Genomic DNA, 18630 nt, shown 5'->3' on the forward strand with positions numbered 1-18630 from the left:
ATCAATCGCTGGCCTTCAAAGGTGATCTATGTGACTGCTCGGGCCAGTGCTTCCCATCCACAGTCCATGTGCTGCTTACTGCTGCTCACTGGAAACTCTCATAATGCAATATTTTTTAAATTATTCTAGATCAGGTAGATTTGGGATTAAATCTTAACTGTGTTATTTATGTGACTTTAGACTTATGTGTTAATCTTCCTCAAGTGCATTTGAAAACTGGGCTGCTAGCAGAGTGTGCTATGGATGTGTGGTGAATACTTAATGAGGGCCTGTGTGAGAAGCACTGACCATGTAGTAAGCGCTCGGTATTTTTATTACCACCATCACTAACTAAGACATAAGCAGCTCTCCCAACTGTACTGCATACCCCCAGCATCTTACATGGGTTCTGGGGATCCCAACTCCAGTCCCTGTGCTTTTATGACAAGTGTTTTGACTGAGCCGTCTCCTCAGTTCCTGCAGTCTGAACTGTGAACTCTCCTACATGAGACTAACTATACAACATTGAACTCAAATGCATCTCTCATAGCCCATGAACCTTGAATCAAAATAGGTGGCCGATTGTTTTGGTTGCTTGTACCAAAGGGGTTTCTTAAGATGTGAGATTTTCAATTAAACCCAGAGAGAGCAGCCTTTGACAGACTTGGGTGACCTAATACCCTCTCCTTTTTCCTGTCCTTCCTCTTGCACTTCCCTTTCCCCACTCCTTCCCCCTTCTCCTTCAGTTCTTCTCCCCCTCCTTTTCCCCCAGAAACCTAGAGGAAGTGAGGGAGACAGATTGTATGGGAACACACATTTGCAGGGCACAGGGCAGGAATGGACTTGATGTGTTTAAGAATTTACAAAGATGGGACTGGAGAAGAAGGCTCAGCAGTTAAGAGCACTGGCTGCTCTTCCAAAGGTTCTGAGTTCAGTCCCCAGCAACCACATGGTGGCTCACAACCATATATAATGGAATCCTTAGCTCTCTCTGGCATGCTTGCAGACAGAACACTCATACCTAAAAAAGTACATAAATAAATTTTTTTGAAAAAGAAAAAAAAAAAACAATTTGTGAGGAGGCCAGTGTTGCCGGCACAGAATATAGTAAAATGGAGATTAGATAGTAGGAAGTGAGGGCAGGGAGGTAACATGCAGCAGAACTGTATAGAGCTTTACAGGGCTGTTGCAAGAATAAATGATTTGAATATGAGATCTCTTATGTTAATAAGATCATCTCCATTATGCATCATGTGTCTACAGTTGGGAAGATGCTGGAAGGTGGAGGCAAGGCAGGGTCATATCAGTAGGAAGCAGTTGGCAATAATTTAAAGCAGAGCGTGTTGCTGGCTTAGACTAGGGTGATATCAGTGCATGTATTAGGCTTGCTAGATCAGAGGTGGCCAACTTAAACAAAACAAAACATTTATTATTTATTTTTATGTGTATGTATGTAAGTACACATGCTGTGTGTGTGCGTGTATGTACGTGCTCCATGGCATAGGTGGGGAGGTCAGAGAACAGTTTGTGGGAATTGGTTCTATTCTTCTGCCATTTGGGTTCTGGGGATCCAACTCAGTTTGTCAGGCTTGGTCGCAGACAGAGTCACCTGCTGAGCATCTCAGCAGCCTGTCAGCCTTTTGACACTGTGATACGATGCTGTCATTTACACATTTGTTGGGCTGCATTCATCACTGTCCTGGACCATAGATCTGATATACCTGTGCTAAATCATCTGTGGTTAGAAGCGGGAGAAAAAAAGCCAGGAACAATTTCGGGGCTTTTTTGTCTGAGAAATAATTAAGTGGAGTTTACTAAGATGAGGAAGAGTATGGAAAAAGCAGCTTTGGGGGAAGTGGGTTAGGAATTGTCTTTTGAATAAAGTGAAGATTAATGCCCATCACACTTTCATCTGGGCAGATATGAGTCTGAAGTTTGAGGAGAAGTTAGGGGTGGAAATGTAAATTTGGAAGATGTTCATGTGTTTGTAGAGTCAGACTGAAATCGAGTATATGAATGAAAAAGGTGACCAAGACCAGAGTCTCATTCTAGCCAAGCACTCAAAGAGCCCAGCTTTTTAATTATCGTCCTATAATGTGTCTACTGCTAGTAGTACTTAACTCATTAAAAACTGAGGCTTGCAGCTGCCCTCAGAGGCTTTGGTGTTTAGGGAAACAAGATATATAGCATATATTAATATTTAAGTTACAATACAAAGTAGTGTATGAGAAGATGTCAGAGTAACTGTCAAGGACAACAACTTTATCTGTCCTAAAGAGGAAAATATTACTTCATATAGAAATGATTGACAAAGACCTGGTGGAAGAAAACGGAACTTGCACTGAACCTTGAACAAGAGGTAGTGGCTGGTGCAATGTCCTCCAGGTTCAACACTATGTAGAAACAACTGCTAGATTCTATCAGAGGTGCTATGCACACCGTTCTGCTTGATAGAGCATGTGGATGCTTCCTGCAGTTAGCAGTGGGAAAGGCACTTGGGCAGGGTGAAGGAGAGATCCAGGAATGAGTGTCCATTTGTCTTTCCCTAGTGGCATTGTGTGGGCAACTCTTCCACTGTTATCAGTGAAGTCACTCTCCTTGATGTCCAAAGATCTTTATTAGGGTACAGTCATGTGTGGGACTAATTGCCCATGTAAGTCCGGCTCACTGCCCACCATGCTGACCTTAGTTTTTAGCCTCTAGAAAGCTGAGGCCCCCACTTTCATAAATCGTACTGTTATGGCCTCCATGTAAACAGACAAGACATTACACAAAGTGTTCATTTCCAGAGCCAAGGACAAGCTTACTGCATAGTAAAGGGGTTGACGTATCACTCATTCTGTGGAGTTAGCATGAGCTGAACTTTGTACCCTGTTTTCAAATGTGGTAACTGCAATATGATTCTGTACTTGAGGATCTAAATCTTGGGACCAGATGGTCAAGATGCATATTCCAGTCATAAATTTTGAATTGTGGAATTTATGGCAGTTATAATGAATAATGTCTACAAAAAGCAAGGATAATAACAATATCTACCTTGTAGCCTTATTGTGAAGATGAGTTACTATATTATAGCTTTCAGAACATGTTCTGACACATAGTAAATGTCGTAAAAGTCATGAGTTTCTTCATGTATTTTACTCACACTATTTATTCAGTTTTGAGCCTTAGTATGTTAAGGAGTAATATTTGACCCCCATATCCTAAGCCTTAAGACTTTTATTTCTGGACACCTAGGAATATATTTAGAGGGTCTCTCAGTCTTTGAATATTAACATACTGAAAAAGAAATGAAACATTTTCCTTTAAAATTGTTTCTAATGAAGGTTGTAACTGTCCAATTCATTTACTTACTTAGAGGTTAAATCTCTAGTTGCTGCAAAGACTATGCTTAATAGGAAAAGCTTTTGGTGAACTGAGAAGTTAATTTCAGGTTTATTTTTTTACATACAGGTCTGTGTATGATGATCAACCAAATGCACACAAGAAGTTTATGGAAAAGCTAGATGCTTGTATCCGCAGCCACGACAAGGAGATTGAAAAGATGTGCAACTTCCACCATCAGGGCTTTGTAGACGCTATCACGGAGCTCCTTAAAGTAAGGGCTGGTGCAGAAAAACTGAAGGTAGGAAATATGTTCAGCTTCTCTTTGCTTTATACTCATTAAGTTATGCAGTACTACAACACACTGGCCATTGACTGCACTTTCAGGAAGTAAATAGTATACATACTGGAGAATGTTCCTGGTGCTCCACTAACACATTACAACATTACAACAGGAATGCTTCTTACCTAATAGGATGTCTACATGCAGGAAGTGTGCTAAAACACACAGACAGGGAAAGGCCTATTTACAGTTTTAAAAACAGTGACAACAATAGTCTTAAAAGTCTTAAAAAGCTGTCCTCACAAGGTGGTGGAGGCACACTTTTTTAACCCCAGCACTTGGGAGGCAGAGACAGGTGGATCTCTGTGAGTTCAAGGCCAGCCTGGTTTACACAGTGAGCTCCAGGATAGCCAGACCTGTTACACAGAGAGACTCTGTCTTGAAATAAAAAAAAAAAAAGCTATCCTCTAAAGTCATGAAAATTTACTATAAATGATTTTATGCTGTCATTTAATTTTGTTAGAGAAAGTTGCTCACATATTCTGCCATATTGGAGACATTATTTATTAAACTAGGCCTGGATTTGTTCAGTAAGAATATAAAAACTTAATTATAGGAATTGTTTTATCTTTTCATTCAAAGTGCTTATCAGGCAGAATACAAAGATTCTGATTAGAAGAAGCATCATATAAAGGCTATTCAGATAACAAGAGACCAGACACACCATCATGAGGTCACTGAGCACCTCTGCTCTGCAGCTAATGAGATTTTTAATAAACGAGAATGTGCTTCCTCATACGATGACCTAATGAGTCACTTAATATGTGGGAAAATCCAGGCTGAGCTTTGGCTGCACCTGCAGCTTGAACATGTTGCTGTGGGTTGAGATTTCTGTGTTTGATGTTAATCAACCTCCCAGGGTTTGCATTCAGAAAGTATGAATGTTTAATTACCGTAAAATGCAATCGCCATTTCCTTCGGACAGTGAATGGCACATAGAGCTCATTGAAGTTATCAAAAAGGGACCAGTGGTCAATTGGGTCAGTGATTTGAATTGTTTGACAGACTCAGAAAAGCAAGTAAAGTTCAAAAATCCTGAGTAAATTTGAGAAGTTTGCCACAGAATCTGTTAAAAAGAACTGTCACAATCAATTGAAGTTAACAAAAGTCCTTTTCAATCAAAAGTTCAAGTTCAAACTGTAGAGTTAATTTGAATTTGCATTTCTTTGTTCTGAGTTTCTCATGAAGCATGATCTGATTACAAGGGTGAGCAGTTGCATCAGGGCAACTTTATGCACGTTTGTCTAACTAAGGCGAAATTATTTTTAAGGTGCAAGTTACTGATACCAACCGAAGGTTTCAAGATGCTGGAAAAGAGGTAAGAAAAGGATGGATGGATAGCTGGGTGGATGGATGGGAAGAGGGAGGGAGTGAGGGAGAGAGAGAACTTGGTATATATGGATGCCATTTAACCTTAAAATTGTCAACACTTTATTTTCCAAGGTGATAGTACAAACAGAAGATATTATTCGATGTAGAATTCAGCAGAGAAATATTATAACTGTAGTAGAGAAATTGCAGTTATGCCTCCCAGGTGAGTCAAACGATGTACCGTATCTTTGGTGTGGTAAAATTGTAATTCAATGGTACTGCATAGTCAGTCATCTTCCCTGTGGGGATTACAGATTATTGTGATTGCTCCCTAGCATCGCCTCTGGTTGCCTTTCATGCTTGCTCCTTCTTTGGATTTCCGTGAGTTTTACAAAGTAAATGTTTCCATTTCACCTGTTTCCTAAACATCTTTGCATTTCCTCTCTGTCTAGCTGGCATTTGGGTGACCTCTCCACCATCACCCCACCTCCATGCTTGTCTGTTTTCCCTCCGGAGAGTGTCTTTTAGCTATGTTTTTCTGGGCTTTATCTAATCTGCCTATTTTTTTTTACCTCTTGTTTTCCCATTGTTTTATGTTTGTCACCTACCAGGTTGACTTTGTTCCCAACCTCATTTTCGATAAAGTAAAGAAACACTGTAAATGCTAGGCCTCCCTTCTTTTGCCTCTCTAATTGCTTTTTGGAAAGACTTAGTTCTTGGTCTGGCTCAGATATTACTGGGATATTACATAAATTCTCAAGAACTAGCCAGTATTTCTTCACCTATGTTTTTTTTCACTATGTTGTAAATTGGATGCATCTTGTTCAAAAGAGGAGGTATATGCCATTTCTTTGTTTTCATGTTGTCAGTGAAATCCATCTCAGGATCTGCTTTAACTTAGCTCCTCTTTAGGAAGAGACCTAACCCTCCATATAATACCATGCATACTAGTTATGTGATAGAAAATTAGCTTAGAATATAAATGATATTGTGTTAACCTTGAAGACACTTCTTCACTGGATGCTTTGCCATTTGTCATCTTGGACTGTAAGCCTAAATGTGTGTACTGGTGGAGAGCTGGGTTCAGCACACACCTTAGTGGGCTGTGAAACTGAGATGCTGGACAGTGGCTCTGAGCACGTGTGAATACTTACTCTTCATTGCCACACCCAGAGCCTCCCCTTCCCAAATCTACCCTTTTGATGAACAACACATACATTTCCCCATGTGTCAATCATTATGGAAGATATTGGGATTATACAGTTCAAAATTTATTATTTTATTGAATAATTATGTTTCTGAGGCTTTGTGGAAGCGTTGAAATAAATATTTTTTGCTGGATTTATTTCGACTGTTGTTAGAACTCACTGTGCCATTAGCATTTGACAGTGTTTTTTCCTTGTAGATTCAGTGTGAATTTCCTTGTAGTCAGTTATATTACAGTCATGCTGTTTATGTTGAGTCAGATGAATCTCACTGTCACTCAGTTTTCTTTCTCGAGTACCTAAAATAGAAACTTCTAATTCTGGAAAGAGATATTAGTAGTTTCTGAATAAAATAATTATTAATAGGTTCCTGTCTCATTGCAGGTATCAGTATATATAAGCGTTCCAACTTTAATATGTTAATGTATATAATGTTCAATATGTGCAAATTAAATCATTTCCATTAACAACACATATAACTTTTATTCAAGAATATTAGCTCACCACGTTGTAGTATAGAGAAGACTAACAAGTTTGTTGTGTCAATGGCCTTTTCTTACGAAACTCAACTGTTGTTTTTACTGCAGTGCTGGAAATGTACAGCAAGCTGAAAGAGCAGATGAGCATGAAAAGGTGAGCCCACTTCTCTGCAGTCTCATGAGCACAGGGCGCCTCCGTCTTCAGCCTTGTCATGCAGCGTGCTTGTCATATCACCCAGTAAAGCAGGCTGTAGCCGTGTCCTTTAGAGGTGACATGGAAGATTGATAGCACTGATAAAGAATAAACAGACAACTCAACAGGAGTCAGGATTTTGTTAACTTACTGATGTATTTTGCGATAATGAAGGGCCGAGTGTGGGATGTGGGCTGGAGGCAGAGTACAGGTGGTTATAAGCTGACAGCCAGGGCAGTGTTCTTCACCTTCTGCCTCGTAATAAAGACGAAAATGATGTTGACTGAGGTTTCTGTCCTACCTGGTCCTGCAGCCGTTCAATCCCAAAGAATCGCACAGAGGCATTAATCATAAACTGATTTGCCTATTAGCTCAGGATTCTTATTAACTCATAACTTACATTAATCATAATTCTTGTCTGTGTTAGCCACGTAGTTTGGTACCTTTTTTGGCGAGGCAGTCACATCTTGCTTCCTCTGTGTCAGGGTGATGACTGCAGACTGAATCTTTCTTCTTTCCAGAATTCTCCTGTTCTCCGTGCCTGCCTATACTTCTTGCATAGCTACTGGCCAATCAGCATTTTATTAAAATACAATTGGCAGGGTACAGACCATTGTTCCACAGCAAAATGACTCTTACTGTTTTCCAGTCTAGGGGCTTATCTGTTTTTTCAGTGATATAATCTAATAGTTATAATCAGATTTTCTCTACCATGCCCCAAATATTATCTTCTTTCCTGCTTGAAAATTTAGTTCTTATGTGCTTTTTTTTGTCCATTTTATTTTATTAATAAAATCCAATAATAATGATTTTAGAGACAGGTCTCACTCATTTTGCAGCCTCAGACTTGCAGTGGCCCTGCCTTCCGGCCTCTCCAGTGCTGGACTGAAGGTGCCAGGCTTCACACTTCTGAAGATGCTGCCCTCCCCTCCAGCTGTTCTTTTGCTATTCATGAAAAGGCCAGGTCAACTCTTGTAACTCTTTTTTTTTGGGGGGGGAGACAGGGCTTTTCTGTATAACCCTGGCTGTCATGAACTCAATTTGTAGACCAAGGTGGCCTCGAATTCACAGAGCTCCGCCTGCTTCTGCCTCTTGAGTGCTGGGATTAAAGGTGTGGGCCATCACTGTCTGACTGGGATTACCACTTTTAATCTGTTTTCTTTGCTCCTTTTTTCTGATTATTGCTGTAGAGTCATGAATATTTTAAAAATAAATGCATTAGTTTATTACTATCTTTATTCTATTTGATGTACAGATTGTTCCAGTTTAGTGTAGAGATTTTCAAGCCAGTTTGTGTCCTCTTTGTGTGCTTTCCTGCTGTACAGTATGATGTCCCTGGCTCTCACTGCGCTCTTCTGCCCACACCTGTGTTTCTTTAATAGTTCTATTAGAAATAGTATTGTTACCAGACAGCAGCACTATTTAGAAACTAAGATTTGCCTGCAACCTGGGCTCATCACACTCTCACTCACATGTGCACACACATACACACACACATGCACACATACACTCACACATATGTATACACACACACACACACACACACACTCATGGGGTCAGGGTGGCACATGTGTGAGCAAACTTATGAGCTTTCTTCTCTGTAGGTGTGTTCTCTTATGACCTCTATCTTCCATGCTTGCCATTGGGAAGTCTGAAGTCATTCTCATTTCTTTTTCTTTTGTTGCTTTTTTTCTTTGCTTTTGTTTTTTGTTTTGTTTTGGTTTTTTGGTTTGTTTTTGAGACAGGGTTTCTTTGTGTAGCCCTGGTTGTCCTGGAACTCACTATGTAGACCAGAGTGTCCCCAAACTCACAGAGATCCATCTGCTTCTGCCTGCCTCCCAAGTGCTGGGATTAGAGGTGTGCAAAACCAGCATCGGCTTCGTTTCTTAACTTTGTCCTTAAAAAACAAAGAAAAACTTTGTCCTCTGTGTTCTGTAAATTTTTAATGATAAGTTTTAATGGCTTGTTTGTTTTCAGTGCGCCTGCTGGGTTCTTGGGGAACCACCTTTTAAAATAGTCTGTATTTATTTTATGTACTTGAGTATTTTGCCTGCATGTTTGTATGTGTACTGTGTGTGTGCTTGGTGCCTGCAGAAGCCAGAAGTAGATATTGAATTCCCTGGGCCTGGAGTTATAGTTGGTTGTGAACTGCCATATGGATGCTGGAAACCAAACTGTGGTCCTGGTCCTCTGCAGAAGGAGCAAGTTTCCTTAATTGCAGATTCATTTCTTCAACCCTGGGAGCCACACTTTAACTTGGAAACTAATCTTTAATCTGATAATGCACTAGGAAATTTTCTTGATATAAATTTTCGTAAGAGTACTGACCTATTCCCTCCCCCTCCCTCCTTACTTCTTCCCTCTCTCCTTCACTTTCTTTCTTCCTTCAGAAACCGCATCTTACTATATCCCACCATATGCTTGAACTTATGACTGCTCTGCCTTAGTCATCCAAATACTGGCATGTGGCAAGCTTTCTTGTCAGACTCTCTTTGGACCTTCAGTCCACAAATAATGATCTAGAGACTTATTATTAATTTTGAAATCTCAGCTTTAGCTTAGGCGTTTCCCCAACTAGCTCTTATAACTTAATTAACCCATAGTTTTTCAAAGTCTGCATTCTGCCACATGGCTTGGTTACCTTTCCTCAGTATGGCATGTCTGACTTGCAGTCAGACCTAGATTCCTCACACCTAGATTCCTCCTCCCCTTTCTCTCTCTCCCTGGAAACCCCACCCATCCTCTCCTGCCTAACTATTGACCATTCAACTCCTTAGTAAACCAATTAGAAGGTATCTTAAGCAGAGACACATTTTTACAATATACACAAATATTCTGCAATACTGGCGTGACAGACATGAGCCATGCCTTGTCACAAGTTTTGATTTGTTCTTTTTTTCTATTATCTTTCAGTTTAAAGTATTTTCTGGTTTTCCTTGGATCTTTGAAACTTAGGATATTTATATGTTTATATGCTGGATCCAGGAACCATTTCACTATGACATCTTGACCAAGTTACATACTGTTTTAGTTTTCCTGTCATAACATATAAATAGCATTGGTTGCCAATAGATTACCTCAGAGGGTTGAAAGAAAGAATTAGCCCATGAAGGTCTGTGTCAGTTTCTCTGGGGCACGAGCTCTGGTTTACTAATTACTGCACACCTGACATGTCCAATAGTGCCTCATAAATAGTGGGCATGCAGAAAGTGTTTGTTGAATTGGAAGAAATCACTCAGCAAGTGATTTTCCTCTTAGACTTGAGGCACTTAGTGATATTTCTAATTAAATAGTAGTATGACATTTTCTTAAAACAGTTAAATAAATTTAACATGTATTTAGAATGAAACATGTGCTATAATTTTTGATGGTACCATTGTGTGGATGGATATAATGTAGGAGAGATAGTAAGAAATTGTATAGTGAATAATTTAGCATTGTGTTGTGATTTGTAAATTTGTTTAGAGTTAAGACATTGCAACAACTATGATAGTTTTCCTCATGTTATAGATTTCGTTGGAATTAAGTTTATGTTAGTAGAAGCCCTGAATGTTAGCTGCAAATGTGTGTACAGTATATATGGTTGTGTTTAGTAATGGGGCTAAATGTTATTTTCTCACTGGGGCTGTATGTGGAGCCCAGGGCCTGTGTAGCTAGGCAAATGTCCCAGCACTGAGAGCCCAGATGCAGTCACTCCTCTTTGAGGGGAGCATCAGACTGATTGATTATTTGGGTCTCCTTATATAGTTAATTGACATGAACTTTTTACAATTCCCTTTAACCTCTCTCAGGTATTATTCTGCACTTCAAACGATGGAACAGTTGGAGACTGTGTACTTCCCCCGGGTCAGTCAGTATCGCTTCTGCCAGCTAATGATAGACACGCTTCCTAAACTCCGGGAGGATATCAAAGAGATCTCCATGTCCGATCTCAAGGACTTTCTGGAAAGCATTCGAAAGCATTCTGACAAAATAGGTGAAACAGCCATGAAACAGGTGAGTCTAACATTTCAGATTAATATTCTTGATGTCTGGGATGTAAAACATGTCCAGGGCTTCCCTCTCAGCATGCTTCCTTGTGCGTAAGCTTAACGTTTTCTAATCATCCCTGGTTCTCTTTTAGAATGGTTTTTCCTAGCATTTTCTTTGGAATTACAGATATTTTAAAAATTTAAGTAAAGTCAGTTTAGCTGATTTCTTCAGACATTCACCAGCTGAACTCCCAGCAGTTTGTTTTTTCCTTCATGTGGTTTTCCGCCATCAGATCTGCCTTAACAATAGGTGCCAGCCACAGAGTGGAAACAGCTTTATGGTGTTACCTTTTTAAAGATAGATCTGTATTATTTTTATTACGAGTATGTGCACATGTCTGGGTGTAGGTATGTGTATGTGAGTGCAGGTGCTAGAGGCAGTCAGAGATATTGGATCTCCTGAAGATGTGGTTACAGGTGTGTGTGAGCTGCCGGAGATGGATGCTGAGAACTGAACTCTCAGCCTCTGCAAGGGCAACAAGTGCTCTTAGCTGCTGAGCTTTCTTTCTACTTCCCATAAATTGTTCCTTTTAAATAAGATTGATAATCCTTTATAACAGAATTTGAAAGAGAAGAAAGTACAAATCAGGAATTAAAAAGAGGACATTGTTGCAGATCTTACACGTACATTTAAATAATTATTAGAGTTTTGGAGATGGCTTGGTTGGTAAAGTGCTTGCTTCTCAAGCATGAGGAGCTGAGTTTGATCCCCAGAACCCACATAAAAGAGTCAGACATAGTGTGTGCTTGTAATCTCAGCCCTGAAGAGGCAGATATAGACAGATCACTTGGTCAGCCCCAGGTCTCAGTGAGAGATCTCATTTCAAATCAATCAATCAATCAATCATGATCCCGAAGAATGGGGCTTGACTTTGACCCCACATGCACATGCTTCCCCAGGCCCTGAAACAGGTTTATAAGAAACAGTTTTATAAGAAACAACTTAAAAAAGGGATATGTTATGAATAATTTTGAGGCAGGGAGCACTGTACGTGGACTCACAACTACAAATCTAACACTTGGGAGGCTGAAGCAGGAAGACCTCAAGTTTGTGGTCAGACTGAGATACGTAATGAGTTCCAGTTCAGCCTGGTTATATAGCAGGAGCCTGTATCAAATATATAAGTGGGTAGTTAGGTAAATGGATGAGTGGGTGGATGGATAGTAAACGGTGGTTTTGACTAGAATCAATTTTGAAGTAATTTGAACTTTGTCCTCTTTAAAATAGGCACAACAGCAGAAAAGCTTCAGTGTTGCTCTGCAGAAGCAAAATAATGCGAGGTTTGGGAAAAATATGCATGCAAATAATGACAGAATTCTAGAAGAAAAGAATGACATTGTATTGAAACATGTACTTGAAGAGGAGGCTGAGAATGATGAGGAGGTAATGGGTTTCTTCCTTCCCTTATTATTGAATTTATAAAACACTGTGTTTTCCATGTCCAATTGATTTATGTCCATCAGTTCATAGTGGACAGCGAATGATCTGAAATATTAGACAACATAATTGATAGACAAACAGGATATTGTAGACTGTATTTTTGTAGACAGTAGAGTGTAGCTGTTTGGTATAATTAGTTGTAAAAATAAATTTAATCTTTTTTGTAGTAACCATATTTGAACTAGCTGAGACAAATTTTTATTTCATAATTTTTGACTCTGTTATTTGGCCCGACTCTGGATAGCCTACCATTTTATTTTATATCATATTTTATTTTAGTTTATGTGTGCATATGTGTAGTGTCGTGTGGTATATGTGCATGTGAATGTACAGGTACATCTGGATGTGTGTGCATGTTTGTGTTGAGGCCAGAGGTGAACATCAGGGGTTTTCTCTAATCACTCTCAGTGTGTGTGTGTGTGTGTGTGTGTAAGAATGTATGTGCCACAGTGGATGTAGGAGGTCAAGGAACAACTAAGTGGGGTTGTTTTTTCTTTCCATCTTTTAGATAGGTTCCAGGGATCACCCAGGTGGCCAGGCTTGTGTAGCAAACACAGAGCCATCTCATTGATGCCACCTCAGTTTTTCGGAGACTGGGTCTCATTGGGCCTGGAGCTCTCTGATTGGCTAGGCTGACTGGGGCATGAGCTGCAGACACTCACTTGTTCCCCATCCTGCAGTGCTGGGGTTATAGTTGGATGTTGCTACTCCCTCAAGTTTATGTGGTTCTGGGGATCCAAAGTCACTTCCTTATACCTTTGTGGTAAGCACTTTATGGACTGAACTGTCTCCCCAGCCTTCTGCCACTTTATTTCAATTTGTGTTGAGGGTTAACAGTTTTACATTTTTTAAATTAAATATTTGAAAATTCTGTACAGTATATTTTGAGTATACCCGCCATCCCAGCTCTCCCTGTTGTCACCCTTTTAACCTTCCCATCCCTTCCCACTAACTTTGAGGTTACCTCTTCTTCCTCCTCTTCCCTCCTCTTCCTCTTTTCCCTCCTCTTTATTCTCCTCTTCCTTCGTCTTCCTTCTAGCCTCATTGAGTTCAATGTGTGCTGCCCAGCTTGTGTTGGGGATGGGGCCTTCCCTGGCCTGTGGTTGACCTACCAGGGGTCACATCATTAAAAAAATGACTTTCCCTTTCCCAGCAGCTGTCAAATTCTAATAGGCTCAGCTAGAGCAGGGTTATGTGTCCACCTCCCACTCTATGCTGGGATTTTGCCTGGCTGGGTCTTGCACAGGTATTTTGCATGCTGCCACAACTGCTGTGAGTTCATATTACGTCTACCCTGTTACTTCTGGAAAACACTACTTCCTTGAAGTTGTCTACCACTTCTGGCCCTTACAGTCTTTCACCAGCTCTTCGACAGGACCCCTGAGCCTTTGGGTGAGGAGTTTGATGTGGATGTCCAACTTAGGTTTGGGCACTCACAGCCTTTTGTTGTCTGCATGTTGAACAATTAGGGTCTCTGTGACTGTCATCTCTTTTTAAAAATTATTTATTTATTTTTTTATTCTATGTGCATTGGTGTTTTGCTCACATGTATTTCTAGGTGAAGGTCTCAAATTCCCTGGGACTGGAGTTATAGACAGTTGTGAGCTGCCAAGTGAATCCTGGGATTTGAACCTTGTCCTCTGGAGGAACAATGAGTGCTCTTAACCACTGAGCCATCTCTCCAGCCTTGTTAATTGTTTTTTTTAATCATATCTGTAAACCTTGAAATTATTTTAAATTTATTTTTTCTATCCAAATTTATTATTTCATCCTATTGTTTTTTTTTAAACCTTCACCGTGGCACAGTCATCTGTTGAGTCTGTCTTGTATTATTACTAATATTTTGAAATATTTATATTTTTATTATTTATTTATGTGTGTGTATCTGTGTGTGATTGCCCAAAGAATTCAAATGTGGTCATTGGATTCTCTGGAGCTAGAGTTTCAGGCTGTGTATGTTGAGGCTGACCACAGAAATATCCTTGACACTGTCCACTTTAGCCTCTCAGTTGACTCAGAACTGCTTAGCCAGCCAGCTAGTTCTGGAGGCCGCCTGTCTCCACAGTTTGGGAGGAGTGCTGGGATGACAAGGGGACAACACACCTGCCTGACCTTTACGTGGGTCTGGGGTCTGAACTCTGTCCTTCACTGGGTAACAGGGCGAGCAGTTTACCCCCTGAGCCATCTCTCCAGTTCCCGTCCTTTATTCCAAACCAGTGTCTTCAGAGGTAGGGATAAGGACACACATCAGTGATACAGTACTCTAAGAGGTTAAGGGAGATGGACAGCACGTGCTGCTTTTCATTCTGATAAATCCCTGCATACCTGAGGCTGAAGTTGTTCCTATAATAGTTGTAACTGGAGACGTAGAATTGGATCTTTTTAGGTTAAATTTCGAGATAGTGTACAAATTGCAAACATGGTTTCAGTATGAGACACTTTCTAAAATTGACGTCTTTGTTCTTAATATTTAGAGGATTTTGTATTCTTTTTTTCCCTTTGAAAACGTGGATGATAAGAAGTCAATTCTTAACTAGTTTCCCCTGTCTGTTTTGCACATCTCTACCTGTTGGTGATATTAGAATCATATGTTAGCTCTAAGGTCATTGCTTAAGGTACTTTGGTTGTTTCCTATTCTTTTGGATCTCTTTTACTATTTCTATATTTTGTTTTCATAATTTTCCCTAATAAGTAAGAGCATAATCTGTTCAGGATTTATGAGAATAGAAATGTGCTCCTTTTTTAGAAAAATTCACAGATTTCTCAGTTTGAGAGACTTTATGCTTTTTGTTTTCTGTTTGTTTGTTTTGTTTGCTCTTATAGCCCAGGCTGGCCTCAAACTCACAGAGATGTCTCTGCCTCTGCCTCCCAAGTGCTGGGATTACAGGTGTGTGTAGCTGGAGGCTTTTCTCTGTCTCACCTGGGCCCATTGGACCAGTTTCTCTCCCAGTCCCCAAACTGCTTATAGAATAATCAATTGCTCAGAGGCTCATATTAATATAATTGGTTAGCCAATGGCTTAGGCTATTACTGACTAGCCTTCACTTGTAAGTTAACCTGTTTCTAATAGTCTGTATAGCTCTGTGTGACAATGGCATTACGTTAGGTATTCTGGCATCCTGTTCTATGGGCGGCTCACTGACATCTCTCTCAACCTACCTTTTTTCTTCCTCTCTCTGCTTGGATTTCCCACCTAGCTATATTCTATCCTGTCACAGGCCAAACGAGGTTATTTATTAACCAGTGGGAGGAATGCATGTTCACAGCCTACAGAAGGACATTCCACATCAGGCATGCACCACCACTGCCTGGTTTCTTTATGCTGTTTTAAAACAGTTCTAAGGAATACTTTTTTTTAACACTGTAACATAATGTGAATAATTTTTGTATTATATATTCTAGAAGCTCGCATGTATCTTAAAATTGATACACCAATTTTAAGTAGCTATGCATTTTTTTAAAAAACGTCCATGAGATAATAGTGACAGTTTCTAATTTGAAACAATGGTTTTGCTTTAAAGCAAAACCATTTTTGTTTTAAAGCCAGAAAGTAAATTAATTAATTACCTCAAACAAGACCGTAATGAATATGTACTTATTACAGCAATTTTCTGATACTCTGCTAAGCATGATACAGATATGTTTTCTACTCAATGGTAGAGTGCTTACTTAGCAAGTGCAAGGCCCTGGGGTCAGTCCACAGTATAGGAAAAAATTATTTTTCTCTATAATCCGTAACAGTCAACAATAATAATAAACATATAAGGAATAAGCTACAAAACCACCAGAGTGAAATGACATGAGAGGATTGCATTTATATTGTATGCCTGGGAGAATTAAATAAATATTTTAACAGTCCGTGAGTTGATGTTTGATTTTAACTTTGTATTATCTAATAGTATAACCTATCGTTTTTAAAAATATATTTATTTTTTAGGTCTTAACTGTTCAAGATCTCGTTGATTTTTCACCTGTTTACCGATGCTTACACATTTATTCTGCTTTGGTGAGTATTTTTGTCAATTCTGACCGTATGGAGTCCCACGGTGAGGTGCTTTTGATATGTATGTGTGTATCATAGTCTTTGTCACTGGGGAATGTGTAAGTGCATCCTGGGACATCGCAGAATAACGGCTTTGGTACTTTCTGAGGACAGGAGGAGATTGTACTTCCATCTCCCTTTCTTCCTGAGGTTGACTCATAGTTACTTTTTAGTATTTATTTCAGTGTGTGCTTGTTCCACATTATATTGTTAATACTTTTGAGTAAGCAGTCAGTTACCCATTTTTAAATAATTTCTTTATCAAGATGTAATTCAGGACTGGGGATGTAGCTCCATTGTAGAAAGTGTCCTTGTAGCATGTATGAAACTCTGGGTTCTAGCCCCAGCACTACCACCAAAAAGAGAGGAAGGAAGAAAGGAATAAACTTGTGTATGTGTGTGTGTGCACATGTGTGTTTATATGTGTGCTTGTATATGTAAGGATACATAAGTGTGCATGCATGTGTATGTGTGTGTTTGTATGTATGTTGAGACCAGAGGTCAACTTTAGGAATCATTAGGTGTTTTCTACCTTGTTTGTGTGTGTGTGTGTGAATTTAGAGGCCAGAGGACCTTGAGTGTCATTCATTCCTCAGGTACTGTGTACTTTGGGCACTGTAAAAACATAATACTTTGTCTAGGTCATGATGAAGTCATTCTTCCGCTCAGTCTTTCAAAGCTGCTATTTTCTTTTTTTTATAATGTCAGGTGATAGTTACGCATTTAACTGTATTTGCACCTAAGACAAGTGGAGGCTAAGCTGGAATGTTACATCACACTGGGAATAGGGTTCCTGTTGCCCTGCCTATGGGCTTTGGGCGTTGGTTGTTTTGTTTTTAACTCAGTCTCATTGACTTTGAATCAAACTGAACATAGTAGCCTTCTAAGTTCACTATACTGTGGTTTAATTCTTTTTTTTGTTTTGTTTTGTTTTTTCGAGACAGGGTTTCTCTGTGGTTTTGGAGCCTGTCCTGGAACTATCTCTTGTAGACCAGGCTGGTCTCGAACTCACAGAGATCCGCCTGCCTCTGCCTCCCGAGTGCTGGGATTAAAGGCGTGCGCCACCACCGCCCGGCTGTGGTTTAATTCTTTGATTTTTTTTTTTTTTTGCAATTGTATTTGGTTCTATCCTGGGTCTCTGAGCTGTCCAGTTCCTGGTTCTCGGTCATCTAGGTATGTTAGGCTGGAGCTCCTCTTGTGGTATGGGCCTCAAGTTGGACCAGTCATGAATTGGTCACTCCCACAAGTTATGCACCATTGCCCCAGCACATCTTGCAGGCAGGACTGATTGTAGGTTGAAGGTTTTGTATGGCTGGGTTGATGTGACAGTCCCACTGCTAGGAAGCCCTGGTTATAGAAGATGACCAATTTGGGCTCTTTATCGCGCATTACTAGGAGACGTTAAAGGCAAGGCTCACAACCTCCCTCAAGAAAAAATTCCCACACCTCCCTTTACTGCTGAATCTAGTGTAGCTTACTTGTAATTCTAGCCTGAGGAGGAGGCTGAGGCAGGAGGATTACAAGTTGGAAGACAGCCTGGACTACATAGGGGAATCTGTCTCAAAAAAGACTAGCATTTTGAAAAGTGTCTGGTTTTTTTCTCTTCCTCCCTGGTTCATCTTAATGGCACTCTGCTTTACTGATTTGGATATATTTGCTTTTCTTGTGTTTCTCACAGACTTGTGTATTTCTCTTGCATGTGTGCAGTGCTAGATTAGTGGTCATGGATTGCTTTTATTTGTGCTTATTTTGGATGTTTCTATTTCTCAGTTTTCAAAGAAAAAGAACAAATGGGTAGAGAACTTCAGGACTTAGTTTTTGATAGCAATAAACAATAAATATTAAAAACCATTGAATTAATAATAAAATGTTAATCCAAAAAATGAACAAACAAAACAAAAATATTCTATTATATAAAAATTTAAAAGATATTGGCTTCGCATACAAATTTATCTTTTATTTACTTGTCATTAGAATATAGCACATGTTTATGCTGTTTGGATCAATTAAGTACTAATTAGAATAATTTATACCTGAAGTGAAATAGTAATTTTAACATCAAGATTCTTGTAAGTAAGTTCAAAAAAATGATCACTAAAACATTTTAATTAGAGAATACAACATTTAGACAAAACACATTAAATCAGGTAAAATTGTGTTAGGGTAGTGTAATGCTAGTGGGAGTTCAAAAGTAGAGGGATGCATGTGAGCCATACACGTGAGAACTGTCCATGTATCTTAAGTAAATGATGCTTGGCTCTGCTTCAATGAGGTTATATTTT

At 39.5% G+C, this 18630-nt stretch overlaps 1 protein-coding gene across 1 annotated transcript in view; it reads left to right on the forward strand.

Moving 5' to 3' along the window:
• Exoc6 (exocyst complex component 6) overlaps positions 1-18630 on the forward strand; it is a 138929-nt gene that overhangs the window by 20948 nt on the left and 99351 nt on the right. The window contains exons 2-8 of the mRNA XM_075973922.1: positions 3433-3604; positions 4917-4964; positions 5090-5180; positions 6750-6795; positions 10626-10830; positions 12094-12249; positions 16244-16312. Coding sequence (XP_075830037.1) covers positions 3433-3604; positions 4917-4964; positions 5090-5180; positions 6750-6795; positions 10626-10830; positions 12094-12249; positions 16244-16312 — 787 coding nt within the window. The remainder of the gene's footprint in view (positions 1-3432; positions 3605-4916; positions 4965-5089; positions 5181-6749; positions 6796-10625; positions 10831-12093; positions 12250-16243; positions 16313-18630) is intronic.

This window comes from Microtus pennsylvanicus, chromosome 5, assembly GCF_037038515.1.
Source record: "Microtus pennsylvanicus isolate mMicPen1 chromosome 5, mMicPen1.hap1, whole genome shotgun sequence".
NCBI lineage: Eukaryota > Metazoa > Chordata > Mammalia > Rodentia > Cricetidae > Microtus > Microtus pennsylvanicus.